Here is a 24,720-nt window from a genome sequence, read left to right as displayed (position 1 = left end):
GATAGTCATGTCTACAGAACAGTTCATCCCTTCTCCTTCTCAATTTACCATTGAGGGAATCTACTCCCTGTTAGTTACGTGAGTTGAGATGGATGTGATAATTGTGTTATTGTAAGACAGCAGTTCCTACAGGAAGATACTTTGACTATGGGGAGGATAAATATCCAGAAATATCCTTTCTAAGTTTGTCAAAGTGGATCTCAAGGTATATAAACACATTATGAGCTTGATTGTGGTAAAGTAATTTTGGTTATTAGGAAAATGGTAATTTATTCCACTGAAGTTCTGCCTAAATTGTGCTTGAGCATTTGAGATACCTTTTGTAAAGGCTTCTGAGTTTGTCCATGCCCAGTGGATTCAGCACTTCAGTGAGTATTTGAGAGATGTTCCTTATTCCCACCTAAGAATAACTGGATAGTAACGGAATAGCTGGTTAGTAACCAAGAAAGGAGTCCATATGGAAAGAAGCAAACTAGCTGTACTGCTCTGAAATGTGTTTTCCACCTGGGTTCTGAAGCTGTCTGGCTCCTTTCTACTCTTATTGAATCCTCTACTTCCAGCTTGTTTGTCAACAAGGAATGAAGGACAGTGCTGCACATTGTGTTCTCTCCAGTTTAGAGGAAGGTGGGGCATGAGTTGGGAACCAGTGCTCTGTCAGTTCTAAGTTTTAGCTGTATTACTTGACCTCAGGTAAATTGAATTTATACACTGCAAGGCTGTGGTTTCAGAAGCAATTTGAGTCAGTTCAAGTAGCTCAAAAGACTTCTGAAAGAAGTCTGTTCTTCTTCCCCTTTCCCTCTGTCAGCACTTGTGTTGGAGACTGCACAAGAAATGAGAGCATATTGACCAGAATAACGTGATTAAAAAAACCCCAAAACTTTGCAGGTGGATTAGTTCCTTGATCACTTTTGTAGCCTTGCAGCCTTAGCACAAGCTTGAAGGGAGGAAAGGCAGTACTTCTGTGTTTGGTGGCAACTCTTGTTTACATAAGGCCAGTCATTCGACTACTGCTTTTTATTTACTGAATTCACATGGGTGAGATATCTGAAGTTGTTACTTGGAGTGCATACATTTTTTATACTGTTTTTATGAAAAGTAACTTTCAAAGTAGTTCACTTTGGTATATGGACTTGACTAATGATTTTTACTGCCTGTCTGCAAGAGTATGTATGAAAATGCCTGTTGGGTATATAAATACAAATTTTATGAATGCAGAAAGATACCTTTATATATGTCATGTGTATTTTCAACAGTTTTGCAATTCAGTCCAGCTTCCATTAAAAGCAAGATAAAACCTTATTTCTGCAAAATTGCTTTTTAAGAATCTCTAATATTTCAGGTATTGATTCTACAAATCGTCCATATAAAGCAGCTTATGCCTCACAGTCACAGTAACAGTACTTTTTTCCTTTCTTTGATATTTTATCAATAAACTGTATATTAAGTGTACTTTTTACATTAGCATTTAAACATGGTCTCTCTTTATTTGGAAAGGAATATAGAATTTAAGCTATTTGGGTATTAAAAACTGAGAAGCTTTTTTTTTGTCACCATGTCCTTGAGTAGAAGGTGCAGTTGGATGCATGAGATACCTGCTGTGTAGCAGCTTAGTTTGCTTTGGTCATTTGTTTGTTTCATTAAAAGAGATAGTTTATCAGGTGAGTTTAATACTTTAATCTTCTTTTTTTTCTCTTTAGGTTGCAGCAATCTATAAAGATTCAACTATTGGAAATCTTATAAATATAGTTATTGTCAAATTAATTGTAATTCACAATGAACAGGTAAGAAACATAAACATTTAAAAGATTTCATTCTTATATAAGAAACAAAATACATGAGCTTACATTGTAATTACGAAGTTTAATTTTTTTTAGTTTAAATATAAAATATTTTCTTAAACTACATAATTTTGTTTTAAAATAGGAAACAATATGTCAAATGCAAGGTTAACTTCAGGCCTGTATTCAATGCCTCTATTTTCCTGTCTCTGTATTAGCAAGTCCAGTTGACCTACACTGACATAAATCAAATAGTATATGAAAGCTTATGGCAGAACTACCTGAAGTGTGGTTATGCTCATGGAAACATGGCAGGAAAATGGCAGTTTTTATAGAGGGCTTCGACGGAAAGCTTTCAGCCCTAACAGCTGTAATATTTTAAGATTGTAAGAAGTACTTGCTTTTCAAATAAATGGATTTTATATTTATTTATCATAAATGTCCTGTCACTATATTTTTCCAGTATTAAGCACATGGTAAACATACATTGTTTAGAATAATGGGTTCTTATGACTGATGATTTGTAGCTGAATTCAGATCTGACCCTTCAAACAAATCTGCTGAGGGAATTCTTATGTGGAGTCCTGCTGACTTTCTTTCCATGCGCATGTCATTACTTTGCAGATTAACAGCACAAATGACAATGCAGTAAGTGCAAATGCATAAATATTAAAGCCCTTATTCGATGTTTTTGGCATTTCTTGCTTAGGAAGGACCAGCTATCACTTTTAATGCAGCTACCACTCTGCGTAATTTTTGCTTATGGCAGCAAGCACAAAACACTTTGGATGATACTCACCCTTCTCATCACGATACTGCTGTTCTCATCACTAGGTATAGTATCTAAAATAGCCACAGTTACCCAGCTAGGTGAGAAAAATGCTTCAGTTTTTTTTTGATTGATATTTGATTACAATATAATCTTTTAACCATTCTGCTGACATTGTTCATAGATAAGTGAATAACATATCTTGTCCTTCCAAAACACTCATTATCAATATGTGAGCAATTACTCTGACATTGCTATATTGATATATAAGCATCTGATGATCTTTCCATTAAAGATGATAGAAATTAGTGAGACCTGAAAGTGTTGCAAGAAAATTAAATCTCTAGCTTTGGTACATACATGTGATAGAGGAGGAGTGTTATAAGAGTCAGCGTGAAGAATGCAGTGACAGACAGCTCCTGATAGCCCTGATGTAATCACAACTATGAAAAGCTTAAAATGGAAAGCATATACATGTTAGTATGTTTTCTTCCCATTCATTAGTCACCTCAGTGAGGGTTCTGATGTTCATTCATTGGAATAGTCTCTTTCACTCTTCTTTTTCACCAATTTTTCCCTCAGAAAAGTTTCAAGTATACTGCCATTTGCATGTTTTTCAGCATCATTTCATACTTGATCTACCTTCTGCATTGTAGAGAAAGAATGTAATAAATTTTTATTCTTTGCATGCTAGATAAAAAGCCATACTGTGGGCTTAGTCTAGTGAATTTAAATTACTTCTTTCACTAGAATACAAATTGTTTAAATGGCCTGTAATATTAAAAATTGAGAATCAGATTTGCAATTGCTGTGACTAGTATAGCAACAGTGAAATTATTTTCAAATATCCTTTTATATGCTGTAATGATTTGAAATAAATATTTTTTTCTTTCAAGGGAAGATATCTGCAGAGCTAGAGAGAAGTGTGATACTCTTGGTGAGTTACTCTTTTTTCATCAGTACGATTTTATATATATGAGAATATCAGTGTGAATATTGTGTTAGCAATAAGTAAGAAAATAGATGCAAAATTCAAGCCACACAGACAAAAATAATGGTTTCACATTTCTTGTTGCTGTTCTTTCCTGACATGTACTTTGGTGCCGGGTGGTTGTTGGTTTTGTGTAAATTTGCTGCATACTTGAGGCACGATTTTTGGCTTGAGTGCCATAGCATTCACTGTAGTACATGGCAATATGTGAAAATTCATTCTCTTAAGCTTTTATATAAGGATTCGATTTTGCAGGTTTAGCAGAGCTGGGTACAATGTGTGACCCACTACGCAGTTGTTCTATAAGTGAAGAAAATGGATTGAGTGCTGCTTTTACTATAGCACATGAGCTGGGACATGTGTAAGTACCTATTTCTTGGCAGGTATTTTTTTTGTTTTTAAATTCCCTTTTAAATATGATCAATTTTCAGCAGTGGGCTTTGCATTTCTAAGAGGATGGAGCCTGATACGGCCTTTTAGATGAGTCATTATTTTTGCCCCTTGCAGGGAGCCTGGTAAAGAAATTGTGAATTTTATAACTTGGTTGGTATCCTGAATTCTAGGAAAAACTGTCCAAAGAAATGAATTCTGTCCTTTTGTCATATGAACTGGTTGGGACACTGGGACCTACCCTAGGTAGTGCAACATAATCCTGTTAACTCTAAGTGTATTCTAGCCCCTGTTAGGAATTTGCCTTTAAGAAAAGACAATTGTCAATATAACACAGAAATATTCTTCCTTGTGTTTGATCCTTTCAGAATACAGTAGAGTAACACAAAGAGAAATACTTTACACTGAAAAATAAGAGGAGATGACAGCATTTTATTTTATGAAGCATACCTCATCAGTGATGGCAGAAAGGTGCTATGCTCTAGCTCCATGAGCATGCCTCAGTGTAGGTAACGACGACGTTACAGAGCTCAGTAGCTAGCTTGTTCATTTTCTTGTGCCTGCAAGTCCACTTAGACACATGCTATTTGTCTTGGTACTTGAACTGAGATAGTAACATAAGATGATGTATTAATTGCATTAAGTATGATATTGATGTGCTCTGCAGGTTTTGTTTCTGAATAGTAAGAGTTGTGATGTGAGTATTGGGGTTACATGTTGTGGACAGACCAGCCATGGCCTGTATATTCAGTTGAGGAGATGGGTTGGTCCTTTAAAGTGGCACACTCCTAAAACACTGGAATTTTTCTGGTAAGCTAAAAAAATATGTTACTTGTAAAATTCTTCCTGTACCCACCACTATATAAGTAGGAGCATTTGGATAAGGGGATAATTATGTAAGACATTTTAAAAATGCCTATTGCCAAAAAGCCAGATAGTTGTATTAAGTGAGTCCCATTAAATTTGAAGGCATTTTCAAACTCAAAACTCAAGCATTTGCTGCTACAGCAAAGAGAGTTTTATTTAATTATTGCTGAATCTGTTTTGCTTTTTAGGTTTAATGTACCTCATGATGATAGTTTTAAATGTAAAGAAGCTGGAATTAAACACCAATATCATGTGATGGCTCCAACTTTAAATTATCACACAAATCCATGGACCTGGTCAAAATGCAGTCAAAAATACATCACTGAATTTCTTGAGTAGGTATTAATATAATGCTATGGTTTGGAGTGAAGTTTTTTGGTTTGTTTTTTTTTTTCCCTTACCAATTACATTTATTTCTGAGAAGTATTTCAAAGGTACTGCTTGAATATAGTTTTTGCATTGTTCTTTGGTTTAACTACTGACTTGCAGGGCCTCAAAAATACACGTATTTAACTTTTTTGGTGATTTATGAGCATTAAAGTTGCACTAAACATGTAAAGCTTAGAAGAATTTTTTTAATGTACTAGTATTTTTTATTGAAAATACCTTTAGGATTATTTTAGTAGGTTAGAATAGGCACCCTTTATTTTCTAAAGTTTTTATGTTAAAAATAAGTGATGGGTATAATTTAGGTAGTACCATTTTTTTTTTCCTATTTTTAAGAAACCAGAAAAAAAACCCATTTAATTTTGTTTGGTGGATCTAAATGCAAAATACAAAAAAGGAAAATCAAGTGACCTGGTACATTTCATTATTCATTAATTCAATTAAAAGTCATTATACAGGCAAGTAGGCAGGCAAACCCATAACTCCACTGAAATATGCATGTGTCAGTATTGTGTGAATAGTGAGAACGTTCCCAATGAGTTGAGTGATTTATTCACATTTTGTTCCTGTTTTACAACAGTACTGGTTATGGTGAATGCCTCTTAGACAAACCTAGTGGAGGAACATACGATCTCTCGTCTCAGCTGCCTGGGTCAATGTATGATGTCAACAAGCAGTGTGAGCTTACTTTTGGTATTGGGTCACAAGTATGCCCTTACCTGGTGAGTGAAAACCAGACAAAGTCATGCTTTAATCTAGACTAAAAAATTACTGAGAATTACTGGTTTCGGAATAATTTTATCCTGAAATAAGTAAAATTTCAGGTTATATATTTTTGAAATGGAAGAGTTCAGTAAGCAGCATTGCAATTTCTCATGTGAGAAAGCTATAGCAATAGAAAGTATGTTGCATTCATTTTCATTTCCATATCTGTGAATGTGATAATTCCTTTAAAATATCTAAAGCTGCATAAACTAATGTTTCCTGCAACAACTTCAAAGGATTTTTTTCAGCACTTCCTGCAAATGTTTTCACATTATAGGTCATAAGTTACATTAGCAGGTCTTGCTTCTCTGCTTCTTTTAATGCTTTTTAGAAACTTATAACTTAAAAATAAACTATCTCAAACATTTTTTTTCTGAATGTTTGTTCAAAATTGTAGATTCCCTCTACTTTGTCAGAGTCAAAAAATATTTTCATGCCTGACCGAGTGTATATTTTGTATACAAAACTGAGATGTGGAAAGAAAATTTGATCAGATTAGTACTGAAACTTAAGTTTTATTTTGAAAACTTAATGTGGCCATTGCAATGTAAACACAAATATAACACTTCATTCATTGCTGATGAGATTTCATGTAGAGTTAGATTTTGGAACAGCTTGTGAAATTCCTCTACCAGCATTGTATGTCTTGTTGGAGTTGTTTAAAGAAGAGCATTTAAGCTGAGATTCAGACTGAATTAAGTGGAGCTTTTTGGTGAGGTATAATGTTGTTTAAAACGGGTCAGTCTTTATGAGAATATTAAAGGAAAGGAAAAGGGGGCTTCAAACACTTGCAGATGGTGTTACTGAAGACTGCTTTGTAAATTTTTTAATCCATAAGGGTTATTTGTCTGTTAAGAGTGTTTTAGCAATTTAAAAATGAGGCTTTCAGCTTAATTTTTTAGAAACTACATTTAGTTCATGTTAAACTCACTTAGAGTCTTTTTCTGGAGGATTATATGGAAACTATGGTGTGTAGTATTAACTGTAACCTCTTATATATTTTAAAACAAAATTTTCTACTGAAGTAGAAAATTAAGTTATCTTTTGATCTGTTGGGATCAATTTCAGATATTCCACATTCCTGCTTGGCCTTAAGCAAAATCTGTTTTGGTTTTGTGGGGCTTTTTCTATGAAAAATGGTAGTACAACAGCAAACACTAAGCCTGCACAGTGTGAGAAAATAAAAATAATCATGACTAATGTCTAAAATGGTATTGCAGGTGCAACAAAAGTAATCTAGTTTTCTTTTTAGAAACAATGCAAACGCTTATGGTGCACAAGCACAGAAGGTGTTCACAAGGGTTGTCGTACTCAGCACATGCCTTTGGCTGATGGGACAGTTTGTGGTGTAGGAATGGTAAGCCTTGTTTTATTTCTCAGTACTTGCAATTTTGGATGTAGGTAAGAAAGATCAGTGCTTGCTGTGTGGCAGTACTGTGCCTATAGACTACTGATGGTGTGAAAATTGTCTACCTGACTTTACATGCAGTTTCTTTTTGTTCTGTAATCTTGTGACATAAAAACCCACAGTTTGTCTGTTCAGAGTAATTATTAAAGTTTACAGATGCCACACTGCTTAAAAATAGGTGAAAGAATTCAGGGGAAAGTTGACATCTTTCCTTCTGTTTGAAACGTTCAGCTCATGCATAATAAGTTGTTTTTTTCCTGATCGGTAGTGTGCAAAGTAGAATTATCTGAAATATGACATCCTTAAAGTGTGTTTCCCCCAGTTCATCTTGATGAGGCTGTTTATTGAACCAGAACAGATTAAGTATGAGTCACTAAGGTACAGGTGTATGCTTTTTTGGAAAGAGGGAGTCTTTGGATTAGTGTCTGGTCTCACTAGCTATTTATATCTGTATTGTATCTGTTTCAGAGAAGATCTGAAAACATGTGTCAATAGCTCTTCACCTGCTCCAGGAAGTGCCTTAAGCGCACATAACTTGCTTTCATTTTCTGTTTTTCCTATTGTAACATAATTCAGGATACTTGGGTCTGTTCAGCGCTAGAAACAGGAGCTCTCTTCTCATTTATACCCCAATATGTAAGACTACCCGGCTGCTTGAAGTACAGATTGAATGCTTTGACACATTAAAAAAAAAAGAAGTGGAAACTGCGTTTCCTGTATTCTGCTCATTGGTTTATTTGGTAAGGAGTTTTTGGATGATAAGGGTGCCACTCACTGCTTCTTCATTTGCAAGTCTTTGAATGCTGATCCAGATCTGTAAAATTGGACAATATAACCATTCTTGGGTTGTCCATAAGGGTCGTGAATATCTAATTAGTAGATATAGTCAAGGCACTTACAGAACCTCCATAGATACAGAAGCAATGGTGGAGGCTATTGTATCCAGTTTCCAGTGAAAATTTGAGGCTTTTAGTTTTGGATTTGTATGTAGTTTGGGAAGTGAACAAAATTAAGGTGCTTAAGTTCTTAACTGGTCTAGTATTTGTCTTCTTCATGTCTCACTTCACCACCAGCAAACAGAAGTGTATTCTCACTTGTGAGGGTATTGTGGGAATAAATATTTTTGAGATTTTACATGGTCAGGTATGACAGTGATTATCTTAAGTGTGTGTGGTTTATTAGGTTTAGCTGCTTTTATGTAGTAGCGTGCTTTGGCAGCTTCAGGGGGCAATGTGGGAGCAATGTTAGTTTTTAAAAAAAATAATTTTATATGTTCAAAAATTATTAAAAATTCTAATTTAATTACTTTGTATAATAGGCAGCTACATTTCACTTGGTTATTTCTAAAATTCCCCCAGTAACTTCTAATCTTAAAAGATTCTATTTTTGGTAAGACAATATTAATGAGGAATTTGAAAATAGTGTCTTAATGGATAACAAATGTAGTGGGTAAACTGTCTCAAATGGCTTCTTTCTGTTTTGCAAGATTAGAAAAAGTTACTTGAAGGCTGTAGTGGAAACTTTGCTTGATTATAGCCTATGCATGCCATTGGTGTTACAATGTTTAACCCATTTTTCAGTCACTCATCAGAAAGGAAGTTCATCTTTTATGTAAACTTCACTTGTAATCTTCAGTTAAATTGACTCCAATTTGCCAACATCAGAGGATTGCTTTTATGTAGGAATACAAAAACCTTTTTTACGTAATTAGTGCAGTGGAACCATTTTTATCTAGGAAGTAAAGAGCTAATTACAGTCATTACCTCTGAAAAATGTAAGAAAGAACAGCAATTAATTAATCTGACAAATTGTCATCTGTTCCTGACTAAGGGACAGCTCTTCTCAAGCGCACACTGCAAGCTGCTGCTGATGTTAATGGGCATAAGACATGGTGACTATTAATTGTAATATTTTCCAGGAAGCTAAATTGCTTTATACATTTGCGACATTATTGCTGTGATGGATACAGAAAAGATCCATTTAAGGCATTTGTTTTTTAGTATCAACTTTTTAATCTCAGATTTCAAACGTCATGTGTTGTATTAATGGATCTTGCTCTATGCACTGCTCTAGCAGTTGGATTTAGTGAAGCATATCTGAGTTAAAAAAAGCCCACCTCCAAAGAAGAAAAAATATTGAAAACACCTATCTTCCAGGAGTGGCATTCTCAGAACAAGTCTTTATTGCTATGAAAATAACAGCAAAAACACCCAATAAAATGTGAGTGGCTTATTACTATTTTTTTTTGAGGCACTCCAAAAGGTTTCCCTCTGATCCTTCCTGGATTCCTGAAGAATATAGAAATATGCCTTTATTTTCTTGATTCCTTGAGCATTGGAATGGAGAGGTAGGAGGTAGCTATATGATTTTGACCCAAACTTTTCAGTGTCCTGAGTATATCCCAGTGTTCTACATAATGGCAGTTTGCTACTTAAACACTGAAAGAAACCAACTGTCACTGAAGTTTGGAAAAATCTCTTTAACAGCAAGAAGGAATTCACATGATACAAGTAACAGTTGGATTGGAAAGCGCCTGCCTTTTTGTGTTTTAGAGACATGTTAATCAATTCTATTCACTGTAGATATGTAATGTATAGTGAGCTAGCATCTAAAAATATTCAGAATAGCTACTGGGTAAATTAAGATTTCATCTTTTATGCCTTTTTGGCATAAAAGACAGGGATACAGGAACAACTGAGAATGGGGATGCAGAGCAACTAAGAGTTGCTTTGAACAGTAAAAGAAATACCCATCTAATTCTGAAGTATGTTTGCTGTTCTTCACTGGTAGGTAGTACCCATTTATTGATTACTATTAAGAATTGCTACATAGCTTGACTATCTCATGAAGGTAATACATGAAGATATTGAATCTGAAAGAATAATTTTATGTGTATATATGTAAAGTAAGTATAAGAAAATCAGATGTATTTTATCAGAGTTGGGAATTGGGGAATATGTTCACCATCTAGAAAGCAGCAGCAGATTTTTTGAATGGTAAGAACAGAGTAAAGTATAGGCTCAAACCATAAATTTTTTCTGTAAACTGTGATTTCTGTGAAATATTTTTCTATGAGCTATAATTTCAGAAAAATTAGAAGTTTCAAGGGAGAAATAAAGTATGCAGATTTTTTGCAAGAAAAAATTGAAAACATTGAAAAAATTCAAATAATGTGGGTTTTGTACATAATGTCATTTGAGTAATAAACGTAGACTCGTCTGAGAATCCATGCCACAGAGATAAAGACCTGAGATGCTGTGGTGACACCTTCAGTCTGGCATCTTTCCAAGCTCCATTTATTCTGCCTTGTATGTACATTTTATTAACTGCTCTGCTTTAGCTCCTTTTATGTGCCTTAGGGTCCCACTTCTCATCTTGGTGGGCTCTGTGGGAAGTGCTTGATTTCAGAGGAGCTCTAGTCCTGTTCTGCATGCATCTACCACTCTCCCTGATTCAGTCAAAGCTGAGCATAGCCTGTCAAGTAACGCTTTAATAATTTCTTTCAAGGTTGCTTTCCTGGAAATTTAGAAAGTTCAGTAAGTCATAAATTGGAAGCTCTCAAAATCAATTTACCAAGTCATAGGTTAATCCATACGAAAGACCCCAAGTGCCTATTATAAGAAGATTATTAATAAAAACAAATAAAATAATAATAAAACCAAATTTGGGTACCCATAGGTTTATTGATTCCAAATTTGAAGCATTTCTAGGTTTTTTGACAGAAAACCAACTATTGATCTTGACTGGAGCAGCCTTGCCACTTGCTGCAATCAGTATGTCTGGAATTCTGTGTGATACTTTATATGATGCATATGCTATATTTGCCATAAAAAATGTAGAAAAAATTGTTAGCAATTGTATTCAAGTTTATGAAAGCTCTGTGTATCATACTATTGTCAGTGAAGCAATGATTCAAGTGAACACAGAGGGACATCTGGAACATGTCTGGTGCTGGAGTTTTCTACTGTGACTTCATCATGTTGCTTCTGTAGGAATGCACCTGAATAATAGCTGAGACAAGTTTGTTGAATAAGCTATTAAAATCCCAGATGTAAGCATATGCTTTGCATTTTTATGCATCAAAATTGTACTGTTGTGGCTATAAAATTTTGTTTAAAAACTCTTTTCTTGAAATCTCCCTTCAAGTTATTGTAAATGTTTTTCTGGACAGACAAAGAACCTAAATGCTAGGTCACTGTCTATAATAGAATGCAGTATTCATTTTGTGAAGAATGATTTAGACTCTTCAGCCTACAGTGTAAAAAATTATTTCCTAAGGTGCTAAGGACAGTTCTTGGAAAGGCAAGTTCTTAATGTTCCTCATTTAGCTTATGGATGGACTATGTAGAAAGTCTGTCTTTGATTGCTAGGGATTTGATGTTAGGTACTAGAAGACTCAGATGTAAAGGTTCCTGAAAGCCATGTTGAAAAAAATTAATACAAACTAACACTAACATGTAAGCACTCCAGTGTGAATTCTTACGCAGTGAAATAATGGTGGCTTTTTGATTTTAGGTTAGAGCATTAGTTTTAGTTTTAAGTGATGATCGGGCCTATTGTCTGGATCATTTACACAGTTCTGTGCCAAGATCTAGCTTTTGTTCTGCATTTGCTTTGGGTTTGAGAATCAACTGGAATCATCATATTCTTAGGGGAAGGCATTCAGAGCTTAAAAGATACCGCCTATATGCAAGAGTTGGTGTGACAAGGAATTATTCAGGCAGGCAATTTTATCATCAAGTTTGATTAGGAACTTAGGCAGAAGCCTGAAAAGAGAACCTGTTTCTGTGGCAAATTCTGATTTTGAGAAGAAAATGTTTGATAGCATGTGAACATAAATATCAATATAACAAATGCATATACTAATAAGGAAAAAAAAAATTATCTAGGACTTATCTTAGGCAGTGATAAAACCACTGAACAAGATTTGAATTTTGGGCCAGTCAGCTATATTCAGAAAGACTGCACACAATTTTTGTGTGTTCAGTGAAATTTGTTTCTTGATAGTTTTTGCAATAAATTTGTAATAACTCTTAAGAAATTCTACGTAACATTTAAATTAATTTTAAAAAGTACGAGGTTTAATACTTGTTTTATTACTTAATCTTTTGTGTATCAGAGGTTATTTAACTATTTTATGTGCCAGAGACTTTATTTATCAAAATCCTTCTAGAGTTTAAGGTGATTTGATGCTGTTTTGTCTTGAAGAGAGGCAAAGCCTAGGCTTCAGAAATAACAAGCAATTGATTTGATATAACCTGCTCTAATGACTGATCCATACACTAAATTTCCTGCAGAGAAAGATGGAACGAGCCACTCCCTGTCAATACAACTAGCAGAATCACTCCTGACAACAACCTTAATTAATGGACAATCTGATCCTGAGTCTGCAAACAGGCATCTAAAATAAAGAATTCTCTCTATTGTGTATGAGCACTGACCCCATGTATTCAGTCCTGGCCAGTGTCTTGTCTCCTGATAAGGGTAGTCTTTGATACCTCAGAAGGTGTTTGAAGTCGAGGACAAAGTTGACACATTTCCCACATAGAAGTCAGCAGGATATGTAGTGCTGAAATTATAGTGTCTCATAAATATTCTATTTTAGTATGTAAAGTATTCCACTATGTTATGATCAAATATACTACTTGGGTTTTTCTAAAGGATACAAGTGAATTAGAATTCCAACTGTTGTAAGTCATCAGTAGGATTAGTCCTGGTAGTTCCTGCGGATTCTTTGGAAAAAGTCACACCTGCACCCATCATAAAATTCCCATTTAGACTTTTTAGTCATGTACTTCTTGAATAATCACTGAAGTGGACACATTTGCAGTCAGGAACAGGGAGAGTAAATCCTTAGAAGCAAGAGATTGATGCTTCTGGGGAAAAAAGGATAATTACTTTCTATAAATAATAAAAGTATACAGTTACAGCGTGGTGAAGTCTCATAATGACATGACTACAACAAAATAGTCTTGCACTCTTTGTCTTCATAATAATGTAAATCCCAGAAGATGAAATGAAAATTCCTTCTTTATGTAATTTTTTAGTGAAAACAGGTAGTTCTTTCCCAAGAATAAGGTCTAAAGTAACGTAATAGGCAGTGCAATGTAGTATTTTGCTCTAAGAATTATTATTTCTTTACTATTCATTTTTAAAATTTAACTGTTAATTCCATTTAAATGGAATTATTTACATTTACTACTCATTGTTAAATGAGTATTAAATGTAAAAATTTCATACAATATTAAAAATTAAAGTATTTTACACTTTTTGTCATAGGTGTGAAAGTCCGAGTTCAAGAATGAATTTATAGCATCATCTTGCTTTACATAATCAAGGTCTTAAATGCTTGTCTGCTTTTCCCAAACAATCCCACTAGACAGTTAGTTTTTGAGATGTTCAGAACACCCTGATTCTCTTGGTGGTTTCTTATAAATTTTCACTTTTTGTATCAGCGTGAATTAAAAATTAAACTGAAAAATATTGTACATTAAAGGCAGTTCTAAACCTATTTTTTGAACTTTATGCATGAAAATGTATCAGGAATTCAAGATCTTTTAGAGATATTTGGATAAAGTGACAAGACAGATAAGTATTCAATATTCAGTAGATTTCCTAGATATCAAAATATCTGGATAGCATTTTTAAAAACGTGACTACTGTGTAAGTTATCTCAAAGGAAATGGAACATTTTAGAAAACATCCAGATCCAGATAAGTGAGTGCTTAAATTTTGTTCTTTTTGTGCCTAAAATATGCAGTAACCTTTTGCTTGAATTATAAATTTTATTTTGTTTGTCAACTGTGCAGCACTGCCGCCATGGAATTTGTGTGAGCAGAGAAATGGAGCTGCGCCCTGTAGATGGAGAATGGGGACCATGGGGACCTTATAGCTCGTGTTCAAGAACTTGTGGAGGTGGAATCAAGAGCACCACCAGGCTGTGTAATCGACCAGAGTATGGCTTTTTTATTCTGTTTCGCATTTTTTGTTACATTTTAATGTATTTTACATTTACATAATGAAGATACTAAAAAATTATGGATTGGCTCAAAATAAAATAGAAGTGGGCTGTGCAAATAATTTTGAAGCACCAATAAAAAGTGCTTGTTTCAGCCATGTTTTTCGAAAGTGATACATTTACAGACTCTAATATGCAGAGGATGTTTAGATTACTCATGTCTTTCAACAATATTATCCATTCTTTCACATGTGTCTAAAAAATTTGTTTGGCAGGGACTTTTTTTCTAGGTTTACTCTAACTGTTGAGGTTTCTTTAAACATTAGATGCTTTCTTTGCAGTAAAAAGTGCAAAAATAAACACATGTATTGCCTACTAATCTCTTTAGTGAAAATTGATTTGCTTTGATTTCAGGCTTTTCCACAACATCACCACCAGTAACAGCCCACAAGGAGCACTGTTATAACAGAGGCATTTAAAATGTCCCTTTATATCTAGAAAATTACATTGACTGAATAATTCCATGTGGGTTTTGTTCTCTGTAATAAGGGTCAAGGAAAACTTTACCCTTAACTTGTCCAGAAGCAGAACCAAAGCTGGTGCTTGAGAAGTTTCAGAGTTTTCTAGGAAGTCATGTCAGCTTGATATTATCAGTAGGATAAATTAACTTCAATCAAATGCCCCAGGTTATTTTATTTTCTCTAATGAGTAAGAGACAGTAGACTAGATTGCCATTAGATAATGCCTCTTTCAGTCTGTAGTGATTGATAGTATCAATATGAGGTTGTTTTATTCTTTTGTTCTTCCCCAAGAACAGACTAATAATGAATTCTTTTGTGTCAGAATTTATAGCTGATAAAATGTATTTTAGACTTTACAGTAAATGGGGTATTTTCCACAATTTCCTTTTTTTATTCTTTTGATCCCTGAAGTGAAACCAATATTAGGAGTATAGAAAAGACTGTGCCAGCTCCAAAATGTCTTCTTTCTTTTTCAGTGTAAAGTAATAATTTCAAATTGCTGATGGAAGTGCTGCATGTGTAGAAATATGGCTGTAATCTCAGCTAAATTGATAAAAACATTAAAATTATTAATACTTTTACCCAGGCTAAATAGTTGTAGTTGTAAGAGAAGTAAAAATAATAATGCCTTAATAAACATCCGTAGTGAGATTACCACCTCAACAATAGTATTTTACAAAGATTGGGTTTATTTTGGGTATAATTGAATGCACAGTAGAAGCTGAGTGTAAGTCAGTTACACAGCTGGCAGAATGCTGTGTGAGATTTTCCTCTTTAGATTAGTGGCTGAGGCCACTTTTCTTGGAAAAGAGCAATTTTAGAAAATGAGTGTGTTTTAAATTTACCTTCTTTTTAGGCCAAGAAATGAAGGAAAGTACTGTGTTGGTCGCAGGATGAAATTTCGGTCATGTAATACTGTTTCATGTCCAAAAGGCAAAAAAGATTTTCGGGAGCAACAGTGCTCTGAATTTGATGGCAAACACTTTAATATCAATGGTCTTACCTCTGCTGTTCGCTGGCTTCCAAAATACAGTGGTAGTAAGTAATTACACATCTTTTCAATTGACGCAATGAAAATGTTACTTTATTTAAAGTTTTAAAACAGACAAGAAACCTCTTGGATTTTCTTTCCAGTTTCTATGAAAGATCGCTGTAAACTTTTTTGCCGAGTTTCTGGAACAACTTCCTACTATCAGCTGAAGGACAGAGTTGCTGATGGTACTCCCTGTGGAGCAGAAACCAATGACCTTTGTGTTCAAGGCTTATGCAGGGTATTTAAATCTAAACTTATTAATTATTAAAATCAGTTTTAACAGATGGTAAACTAGATAGTAAATATTAATACAAGTAAACATTACTAAAAATATGGTGTTCTGAGTTCACTTATGCTAATTTTACCACCTCTCAAATTAAAGATCTGGAAATGGAAGCAATTAAGAACATACAGTTGAATCTGAAGACCCACAGTCTTGCCTCATTAAGCCTCACATGTGAAAGAGTTAATATTGTTCAAGTGAGCAGTGAGAAACTGATCCAAAATTAGCATAAAGGGAGGAAAGAAGCATGCTGTGTGATTATTAGCATTGCATTTCTGCTACAAAAGAAGTAAATAGTAGAAAATCCAAGTATATAGATTATGTAATTATTACTTTACTGTAAAATCAGGAGGAACTGACCCTTAAATAAATTCATCCCTCTTTGCTTAATAGCAGCTATGGCATTGCCACAGGATTTTTTTGGGAGACGCAAGGTGCTATATTTTAACAATTCAAGACTTTTTTGTCAAGCCTTGTTGAGATTTTGCTTATTGCAGTGAAACTGAGCAAATTCAGAATGAGGAGAAAATATAGCTTTTTTTTATATGATCGAATAAAGAGGAAATGCCAGAGAATTGTCCTGTTTATCATAGTTCAAAAAACCCCTGGAAGTTTAAGTAAAGATACATAAACAAAAATTGTGCTTTTGTTAGTTAAACCAGCACAGTCTCCATGTATTCCTTTGCTTCTTTTCTGTAATGACAGACTTGAAATGAATTGATGACCATGTTGTTATGCATACTGCTTTTAGACTTCCAAGGCTTTTAATGTAAATATAAATTAAAATGTATAAATTATGTTGATTTTTAATACAAAATTTCTATGTTCTATTATGTATTCTTATGCAGTTCTTGGCATATGGAGTGTATTGGGATTGCGCCATTCTATTTTGTCCTAACATTGCAGAATCCAAAACCACTGATGGCTTTTAATGAATTGGCAAGGCAGCCTAGATATATACAGTGAACAACAATATTTTGGGGTAGCAGGAAGCTTACTTTACTTATTTTCATTGTTTCCCATTGGGCTGAGTGACACTGGGTCTTTTTATTTTTATTATTTTTTGTAGCAGGCAGGCTGTGATCACGTTTTGAATTCAAAGGCAAGGAGAGACAAATGTGGAATCTGTGGTGGTGATAATTCTTCATGTAAGACACTTGCAGGTACTTTCAACAGTGCTCATTATGGTATGTTTGTTTTACTTTTTTTTTAATCTTAATGCACACTTCACTATGGCTTAGAAATTATTCTTTACATTGAAGGAAGCAGGATTTAATATTCTTTAGTGCCTCTATCAACAAAAATATTTTTGATTTTCAGTCACATTCCCTGTCAAGGATGCAGAGGCAAACAATATGACATACTATCTCATTCAAGTGAAAAATCTCCTCTGAGGTCAAAGCCAAAAATAAAAGAAATTATGAAAGTAAAATACTTTAAAAGGGTGACTGCTTCCTGCTTTGTACTTTGCATTTTCTGGTCAGAAACTTTGCAGCTAAAGAACATATTCCAACATCTCATTTTGGTTGTGTAAAGAGATAGAAAGAAATTTGTGTTGTGAGCAGCTGATGAGGTTCCTTTTCTCCTAGAATGAAAAATACAACCTATGAAATGTGGCCCTTCTCCTTCCAGAGAACAGGGGTAACAATATTTATGTTTTTTCCTCCTCATTGACAGGTAATGAATGAGAAAGTTCTGAATAACCCTGGTATTTCTTATTTATTTGATTTTGTTTCTCTACAAGCGCTACTGATAGTTCTTCTTTATGTAGTCTTTTCTGTGAAGTATGGAGTGACTACTGTATGTGTGTAGCAGTGCAGTTAAGTAGTTAGAGCATAGAACAGAAGTCTCCAGGTTAATATCAGCCTAGAGGCTCCTTCATGCCACTTCACTGGATGAAAGAGACCACAGGTGAAGTGAAAATGATACCTGGAGAGCTGCCAAATAGGATCTTCATAGGACAAAGGGATTGTTGCTGAAGAGGAAAGTATGCCAAGTATCCTGTTGGATTTTCTTTTCCCCTGGCAGAAGGCACACACCCACTGAAAATTACCAAAAAATTTATACAACTACCCTTCCCATACAAATACATGTATTATTTCTTGTGTCTGTCCTAAGAAGTTGCTTATAGATAGTACATGAATTTTGTCACACACACATCTGTTACAAGTCAAATGACCATTATATGAAACTGCCATTATGCAAATAGGGCCAAGACTGTCACTCTGATTTAATGACTTGCCATTGTCACAGACTTATTTGCTTCAAATTGAAGTTGGAAAGGAAAAAAGCCCCCATGTTTTGGGATGAGGAAAACCTTGAATTATTATTTGTTTTTCTAATTAGTGGAATGTTTTAAATTATGTTCAAATTCTTGAATTATAGCGTATAAGAGATAATACTGAGTTATACCAATGAACAGTATGCTGAACATTTGGGATTATCACAGGGTGTGCTCAAGTAGGAATACAGCCATGCAAACAATAAATTGTACTTAACTGATCACTAAAACTCTCATGTCCATGGGAGGTCTAAGACATCCCTAGGCTAATGATTGAAGGTATTGTCTGAGGAAATACAATTTTCAAAAAAAATTCTGAATTAGGATCACAAGCTAAGTATGCTGATGTGCACTTAATCTTTTTCTTTTAACTTAATTGTGTTCCCTTTCAAACCAAAATGAGACATTTTACTAAGGCAGAATTTGGAATTGATAATAGCAGCCTGTGGTGTGTGCTTATAGTCATGCAGTTTCAATGTTGTCAGTAACTGTGTAAACAGTAGTAAAGAAATAATCAAAAATTCATTACAGCGGAATGCTAATTTACTTGGCTTCCATTTTAGGAGATGGTAATCTAATTAGGTACACATTATTACTGTGTTTCCTATTATTATTGCATCAAATTAGAGTATCTGAGGCTCTCCTGGACAATGGTCATTCTCATTGTCCTAGTATGTGATCCTTGACAACATGCTATGCAGTTTTGTTCATAGTTTCCTCCTGTATTTTTTCTTCTTTCATTCTATTACCACAAGGTCTTCAGTGTGTGAGATGAGGGGCTTTTTTAACTGTGTTTTGGTTTTCTTCCCAGTATGTTGAAGGGTTGACCAAACTGTGTGTTTAACCAGAGCATGAATCTTGTCGATTTGCAATTGCAGTGCTGCCCCCAGCTGGTAAATGTGATGGACCTGTAATTAGATTAAATCTTCATTTAAATGCATGGCATAGTTTTAATAGCTTAAAAACACTTTGAAGTTAATGAATTACAAAATTTGTTATGGCTTAACCCCAGCTGGAACCACACAGCCAGTCACTCACTCACTACCTCCCAGTGGGATGGGAGAGAGAACTGGAAGAATAAAAGTAAGAAAATTCAGATGGTTCAAATAAAGACAGTTTAATAGGTAAAGCAAAAGCCATGCACACAAGCAAAGCAAGAATTGGTTCACCACTTCCCATGGGCAGGCAGGTGTCCAGCCAGGAAGGCATGGCTCTGTCATGCAAAATAGTGAATTGGGAAGATAAATGCTCTGAACATTACCCCCTTCCTTCTTCCCCCAGTTTTGGCCCAGCATGATGCCATATGGTCTGGGTCAGCTGGAATCCACCTGTATGCCTTCACAACTCCTTGTGCACCCCCAGCCTCCTCGCTGATGGAGTGGGGTGAGAGGCAGAAAAGGCCTTGACTCTGTAAGCTGTGCTCGGCAATAGCCAAAACATCCCCGAATTATCAACATTTTCCAGCACAAATTCAAAAAACAGCCTCTACCAGCTACTGTAAAGAAAATTAACTCTATCCCAGTCAAACCCAGTACAAAATGAAAAGGATATTGCCTTTTAAATTTTTATCCACAAAGGTGCATCAACTAAAGCCACAGTAATATTGTTAAACACAGTGAAATAAGTGGAAAAGTTATCAAATTTTTTATTAATACCTCAGATTACATGTTTGTATTTATGATTTGCTTGCAATGTTTGCTGTACTCAGTTTTTCTCAGCCATAAGTATTTTGAATTTGTGGTTAGCACCTGTGAGAGATATGTTTGGATTTTTTAACCTAGGTTTATGTGCAACGCGATTTTTTTATAAAGTAGATCTTGATGCACCTTATTTTGTTACCTGGTGGCAAGGCTACCATAATATTACTTGGAGATATTACAAGAAAGGGTGACTCATTTGTGAAGCATTTGTATTTTGAAGAGAGTGCACTCAATATTTTAAGCAGAAGGTGGATCAAGCGTGGCTAGTTTAACATCTGTATCTACCTACCCATATGGCCTGCAACACTGCAATATTTTAATATTTAAGACTCATTCTTTAGTGTGCTGTCTTGAAATACTCTTGGAGAGAAAACCTATCTCAATCACTTAAACGGGGAATGGAGATATTTCATGTTAAGCAACTTACCCAGATTTCTGTAAAAGTTTAAATTTTGAACAGTCAGTGTTTCCTGAGTCCCTCTTGATATACTTGACTGCTTTCTAGAGTAGTTCTACTCTCTAGGGATTTTTCTAAATAGATTGAGCTCATGTTAGTGGTAAAGAATTGAATTCACATATCTGAACACAGAACCTAACACTTAATAACACATGAAGGCATTCAGTATTGGTTGTCTCTGGTGCATTGTAGGGTTTTTGTGAATGAAAATGTATTTTCATATTTACTAATACTTGACTATTTTTGTATATAATTAATTTGCAGGTTACAATGTTGTAGTAAATATTCCAAAAGGAGCAACAAACATTGATATTCAACAGCACAGCTACTCAGGGAAACCTGAAGATGACAACTACCTTGGTAAAATCCTCCTGTGTACAACATTGATGGATAGGTTTTGTGCTTTTCACAGAGATCTTCTCTGCATGTATATTATGAGGAATCTGATAAAGACATTGGAGAAAATATCTAATTATTTTGTATATTCATTGGCCTCAGTCTCTCTGTAGATACTAGTTTTCAGAAAACAAGTATCTAAATCAGTTTGATGTTAAGGTTTCTAGTTCTTAGATGAGTGGGTTAATTCATCAGAGAATAAGAGTTATAGCACCTTGCATAATTTTGACAATTTTTTACTTTGCTGTCACAATGTTAATTGGAATGCCACAAGTGAACTGAGGAATCATGCAGGTATTTGTTGTTTTAAATCTTGGAAGCACTTGCTTTGTTTATGAACAAAGCAGTCTGACCATCAGCAAACTTACCGGTTGTCTCATATTTTTCTTTTTCTATTATGTCTGGGTCATAAAGAGTATAAAGGTCGTCACACCCTGATATATTTGCAAGTGTGTGTAGGCAACAAAGAATTCATAAGTATGTCCTACCAGAAATCTTGGTTGTTCTATTTCACAGTAGTTACATTGTATCTGAAGTGTCTGAGAAAATATTGCAGCATATTTACCTGCTGTCTCTTCTTCCATTGTCATCCTAGCCAATAAACTTCAGAATTCTCAAAATGTTTTCCTTGTAACCTGCTGCCCAGAAACAACCCTTGCCCCTGACATTAGCTTCCATTTCAAATGTAGTAATGCTTGAATAGCATCTTGTGCTACAAATTTTGCCTTATTTTAAAAATGTTTAAATTGTTATTATTATTGCAAATAGGTGATTGCATTAAATTACTATCACAAATGCTTAGTAATTTATTTTTAGTTTCAAGTTTACTTTTAAAACCCAGTTCACTAGAAGTAGCTGTAGTAAATACAAGGATGTGGGCTGTAGAATAGGGCAGAAATACCTATAATTATTGTTTCCTTCTGCAGTAGCAGAACCCAGCTAAATTTAAAAGTTAGGACTGCAGTCAGCAACTCAGCAGAACAAATATTATTTAAGTACTATAATGCAGAGAAAATCCATGGCTTAGAAAATCCATGACCACTGCTCAGGTGATGATTAGGGTTCAATTCATTAATTTGAACTGTTTGATGCAACTTTTTACATTGACTAAAATAAATCTACGCGTTGGTGAGATTTTATTGGTAGAACCTTTTAACTAAATAGATTTCCAATATTTTATTTCCCTTACAGCTTTATCAGATGCCCATGGAAATTTTATCTTGAATGGAAATTTTGTTGTAAGCATGTCAAAAAGAGAAATCAATATACAAGGAGCCATTTTTGAGTACAGTGGTTCAAACAATACAATAGAACGAATTAACAGCACTGATAAAGTTGAAGAAGAACTAACCTTACAGGTGCATGTTTACTTTTCTCAGAAGTTTGAAAATTTCCTATATGATCATTATGTTCATAATTTTACGTTCAAATTCACTGAAAAACAGCTATCATTTTATCTCAATCAAGGTTTTGTGTGTAGGGAATTTATACAACCCTGATGTGCGTTATTCATTCAATGTCCCAATAGAAGATGGAAGTGATCTGTTTACATGGGATCCTTATGGACCCTGGCAAGACTGCAGCAGGATGTGCCAAGGTACTGTGCAGTATTTTTTTCACCAGAACCAAAGACCTGATGGGATTTTAGGAAGGGATTCATCTTAAGTTCTCTGACTTTTCACCATTACTTGTAAGGAAGAGACTTGTTACCCTCAGTAAGCTTTAAGTTCACAGAGCCTTTAAGGACAGAATAGCTTCTGATTTTTGTTTTTGCTATTTTTTGTACTTATTTGTATTTAATTGTGCTTATGCTGTATAATTCTATATTCAAACCTACATTTGGAGACATAGGAGCAGTTTATTAAAAAAGGTTGGATCAAACCTCATATGAAATGTGTATATATAAAAGTGTATGTACACAGACAAATACTCTTTTTAGTGGGTGCTAAAAAAGCCTGAAAATATGTGATGGTGAGTTTCTTCTGGTTGAATACATGCTCATGTGCTAGAGAAGCTGAACAGCTGTCAACTGTGGTATTTCTCCCAGAACTCCAGATCTTTTAGGTACCCTGTGTTCAAATTTTCTGCTTCTTTAAGGGAAAGGATCACAACATCTAAGTTAACATGGTGGTTTAGGAAATATGTTAATTAGCAGGACATACATGATGCATTTGGAATACTTAGCCTGATGAGCAAATGGACTGTTGCACTTTTGGAGTTCTCTGGAAGTTGATATCCTGTGAGACTGCTGTAGGACAGCTGGGAGGTGGAGAAGGTGACTGGGAAAGGCTGTTCAACACCTGGAATGTAGTGAGCTGCGCAAAGCAGCATGTTTGTGCAGAATCTGCTGTATACAGAAGTTGTCTTAATGGGGTATCTCAGTTCCTAAATGATGACTGGAATCCATAAGGCAGTCTTTCTTATTTTAGCCATTTATATACTTCTTCTGATGCTTTTTCAAGGTATTCGAAGAAGAAGAATGACATGTATACGTAAAAGTGATCGTGTGGTCGTGTCTGATCAAAGATGTGAATTTATACCCACTGTACCAAGTGTCTTTGAGGAGTGTAATACAGAGTGTGAATTGAGGTAAAAATGGTTCCTAACTGATGGAGTTATTGTGGTCTAATATGGTTTTATTGATTGACATTGAAACAAGGTAATTCAGATTGCTTTATCCTCTGTCCCTCCAGCCCTCTCTACCTTCCTCATCCTTCCCATCTTTCCTTTTCCTTAAATCTGTTGGTGTAATGGCTTTATACATGATATTTACACCTTCAACTCTACATAGAACTAGAGTACTTTTCTAATTTTTATTGGTAAAGTACAAAATCACTTACTATAATTGTGAATCTGTTCTATATATTCTGGCACAAAAACTTATATTGCTGCATGAAATACGTTTTCCACCAGAATTGTACCCACAACTGGAAATCATTTGAAACACACTGGTGTTTTTGCACTCCAAGATGGCCCACACTGAAATATCCAGAGGATGAAGAGCTAGAATTATAGCTTGTATTTTTCAAAGTCACCGAGGAGATTAAGACAAGAGATCCTTTAAATTAAAAAAAGTTCTTTTAAGCCTATGAGCCAAATTCTCATATATTGCTTTGAAAATTCAGTCATGAGATAAGAGTTTACTGTTTTATTTGTTCCATAAAATGCATATCTATATTTACATTATAATTCTTGGTACATTCTCTGAGTGCTTTAATTACCATGGTCATATTTTTTAAAACACGGTTACCTTTCTACAATGGTTTGTCATTTTAGATGGCACAGTGTTGGCAAAAGTGACTGTACATCGAAGTGTGGCCCAGGACATCGATCTGTTGAGATCCACTGCATGAAATACTCTATTGCAAGAGGTCTCAGTGCTCCAGTGGATGATAAGTACTGTGCTGATCAGCAGAAACCACCAGCCAGAGAACCTTGCCATGGTGACTGTACGTTAAGAAGTTGGCACTACACAGAGTGGTCAGAGGTACAGATTTAAAACTTTAAAATTGTACCATTATAATTCTGGTTAGCATTCATACCAAATTTTTAATTCTCTATATTTTTTTTTACTTTAACAACTAAAAGGAAACAATTTTTGACAAATACAGGTATGAAGAATCAGCTAATACCAGCCTTTATATTTCAGCAACTTCTTTATCTTTTTACAAGAATGGGTAGCTTGTTTGCAGCTTGGTTTTGGATATCAGCAGTGAACATCTGGTAATTAAAGTTC

General features: G+C 34.7%; 1 protein-coding gene across 5 annotated transcripts in view; it reads left to right on the top strand.

Moving 5' to 3' along the window:
* ADAMTS20 (ADAM metallopeptidase with thrombospondin type 1 motif 20) overlaps nt 1–24,720 on the top strand; it is an 86,443-nt gene that overhangs the window by 25,582 nt on the left and 36,141 nt on the right. For 4 of the 5 annotated variants that reach the window (XR_010999054.1, XR_010999055.1, XR_010999056.1 and 1 more), the window contains exons 5-20: nt 1,698–1,781; nt 2,488–2,612; nt 3,444–3,484; nt 3,794–3,899; nt 4,984–5,130; nt 5,763–5,904; nt 7,200–7,304; nt 14,165–14,310; nt 15,691–15,872; nt 15,969–16,105; nt 17,220–17,337; nt 20,853–20,948; nt 22,176–22,342; nt 22,452–22,581; nt 23,447–23,573; nt 24,261–24,471. Coding sequence is in view for 2 of the 5 variants with exons in the window: in XM_068190032.1 (XP_068046133.1) it covers nt 1,698–1,781; nt 2,488–2,612; nt 3,444–3,484; nt 3,794–3,899; nt 4,984–5,130; nt 5,763–5,904; nt 7,200–7,304; nt 14,165–14,310; nt 15,691–15,872; nt 15,969–16,105; nt 17,220–17,337; nt 20,853–20,948; nt 22,176–22,342; nt 22,452–22,581; nt 23,447–23,573; nt 24,261–24,471 (2,064 nt within the window). In the remaining 3 variants the exon portion in view is untranslated. The remainder of the gene's footprint in view (nt 1–1,697; nt 1,782–2,487; nt 2,613–3,443; nt 3,485–3,793; nt 3,900–4,983; nt 5,131–5,762; nt 5,905–7,199; nt 7,305–14,164; nt 14,311–15,690; nt 15,873–15,968; nt 16,106–17,219; nt 17,338–20,852; nt 20,949–22,175; nt 22,343–22,451; nt 22,582–23,446; nt 23,574–24,260; nt 24,472–24,720) is intronic. The other variant, XM_068190033.1, reaches the window with a different exon arrangement.

Source organism: Anomalospiza imberbis, chromosome 5, assembly GCF_031753505.1.
Source record: "Anomalospiza imberbis isolate Cuckoo-Finch-1a 21T00152 chromosome 5, ASM3175350v1, whole genome shotgun sequence".
Taxonomy (NCBI): domain Eukaryota; kingdom Metazoa; phylum Chordata; class Aves; order Passeriformes; family Viduidae; genus Anomalospiza; species Anomalospiza imberbis.
Note: the sequence above shows the minus strand (reverse complement) of the source record. Positions and strands in the feature narration are given on the sequence as shown.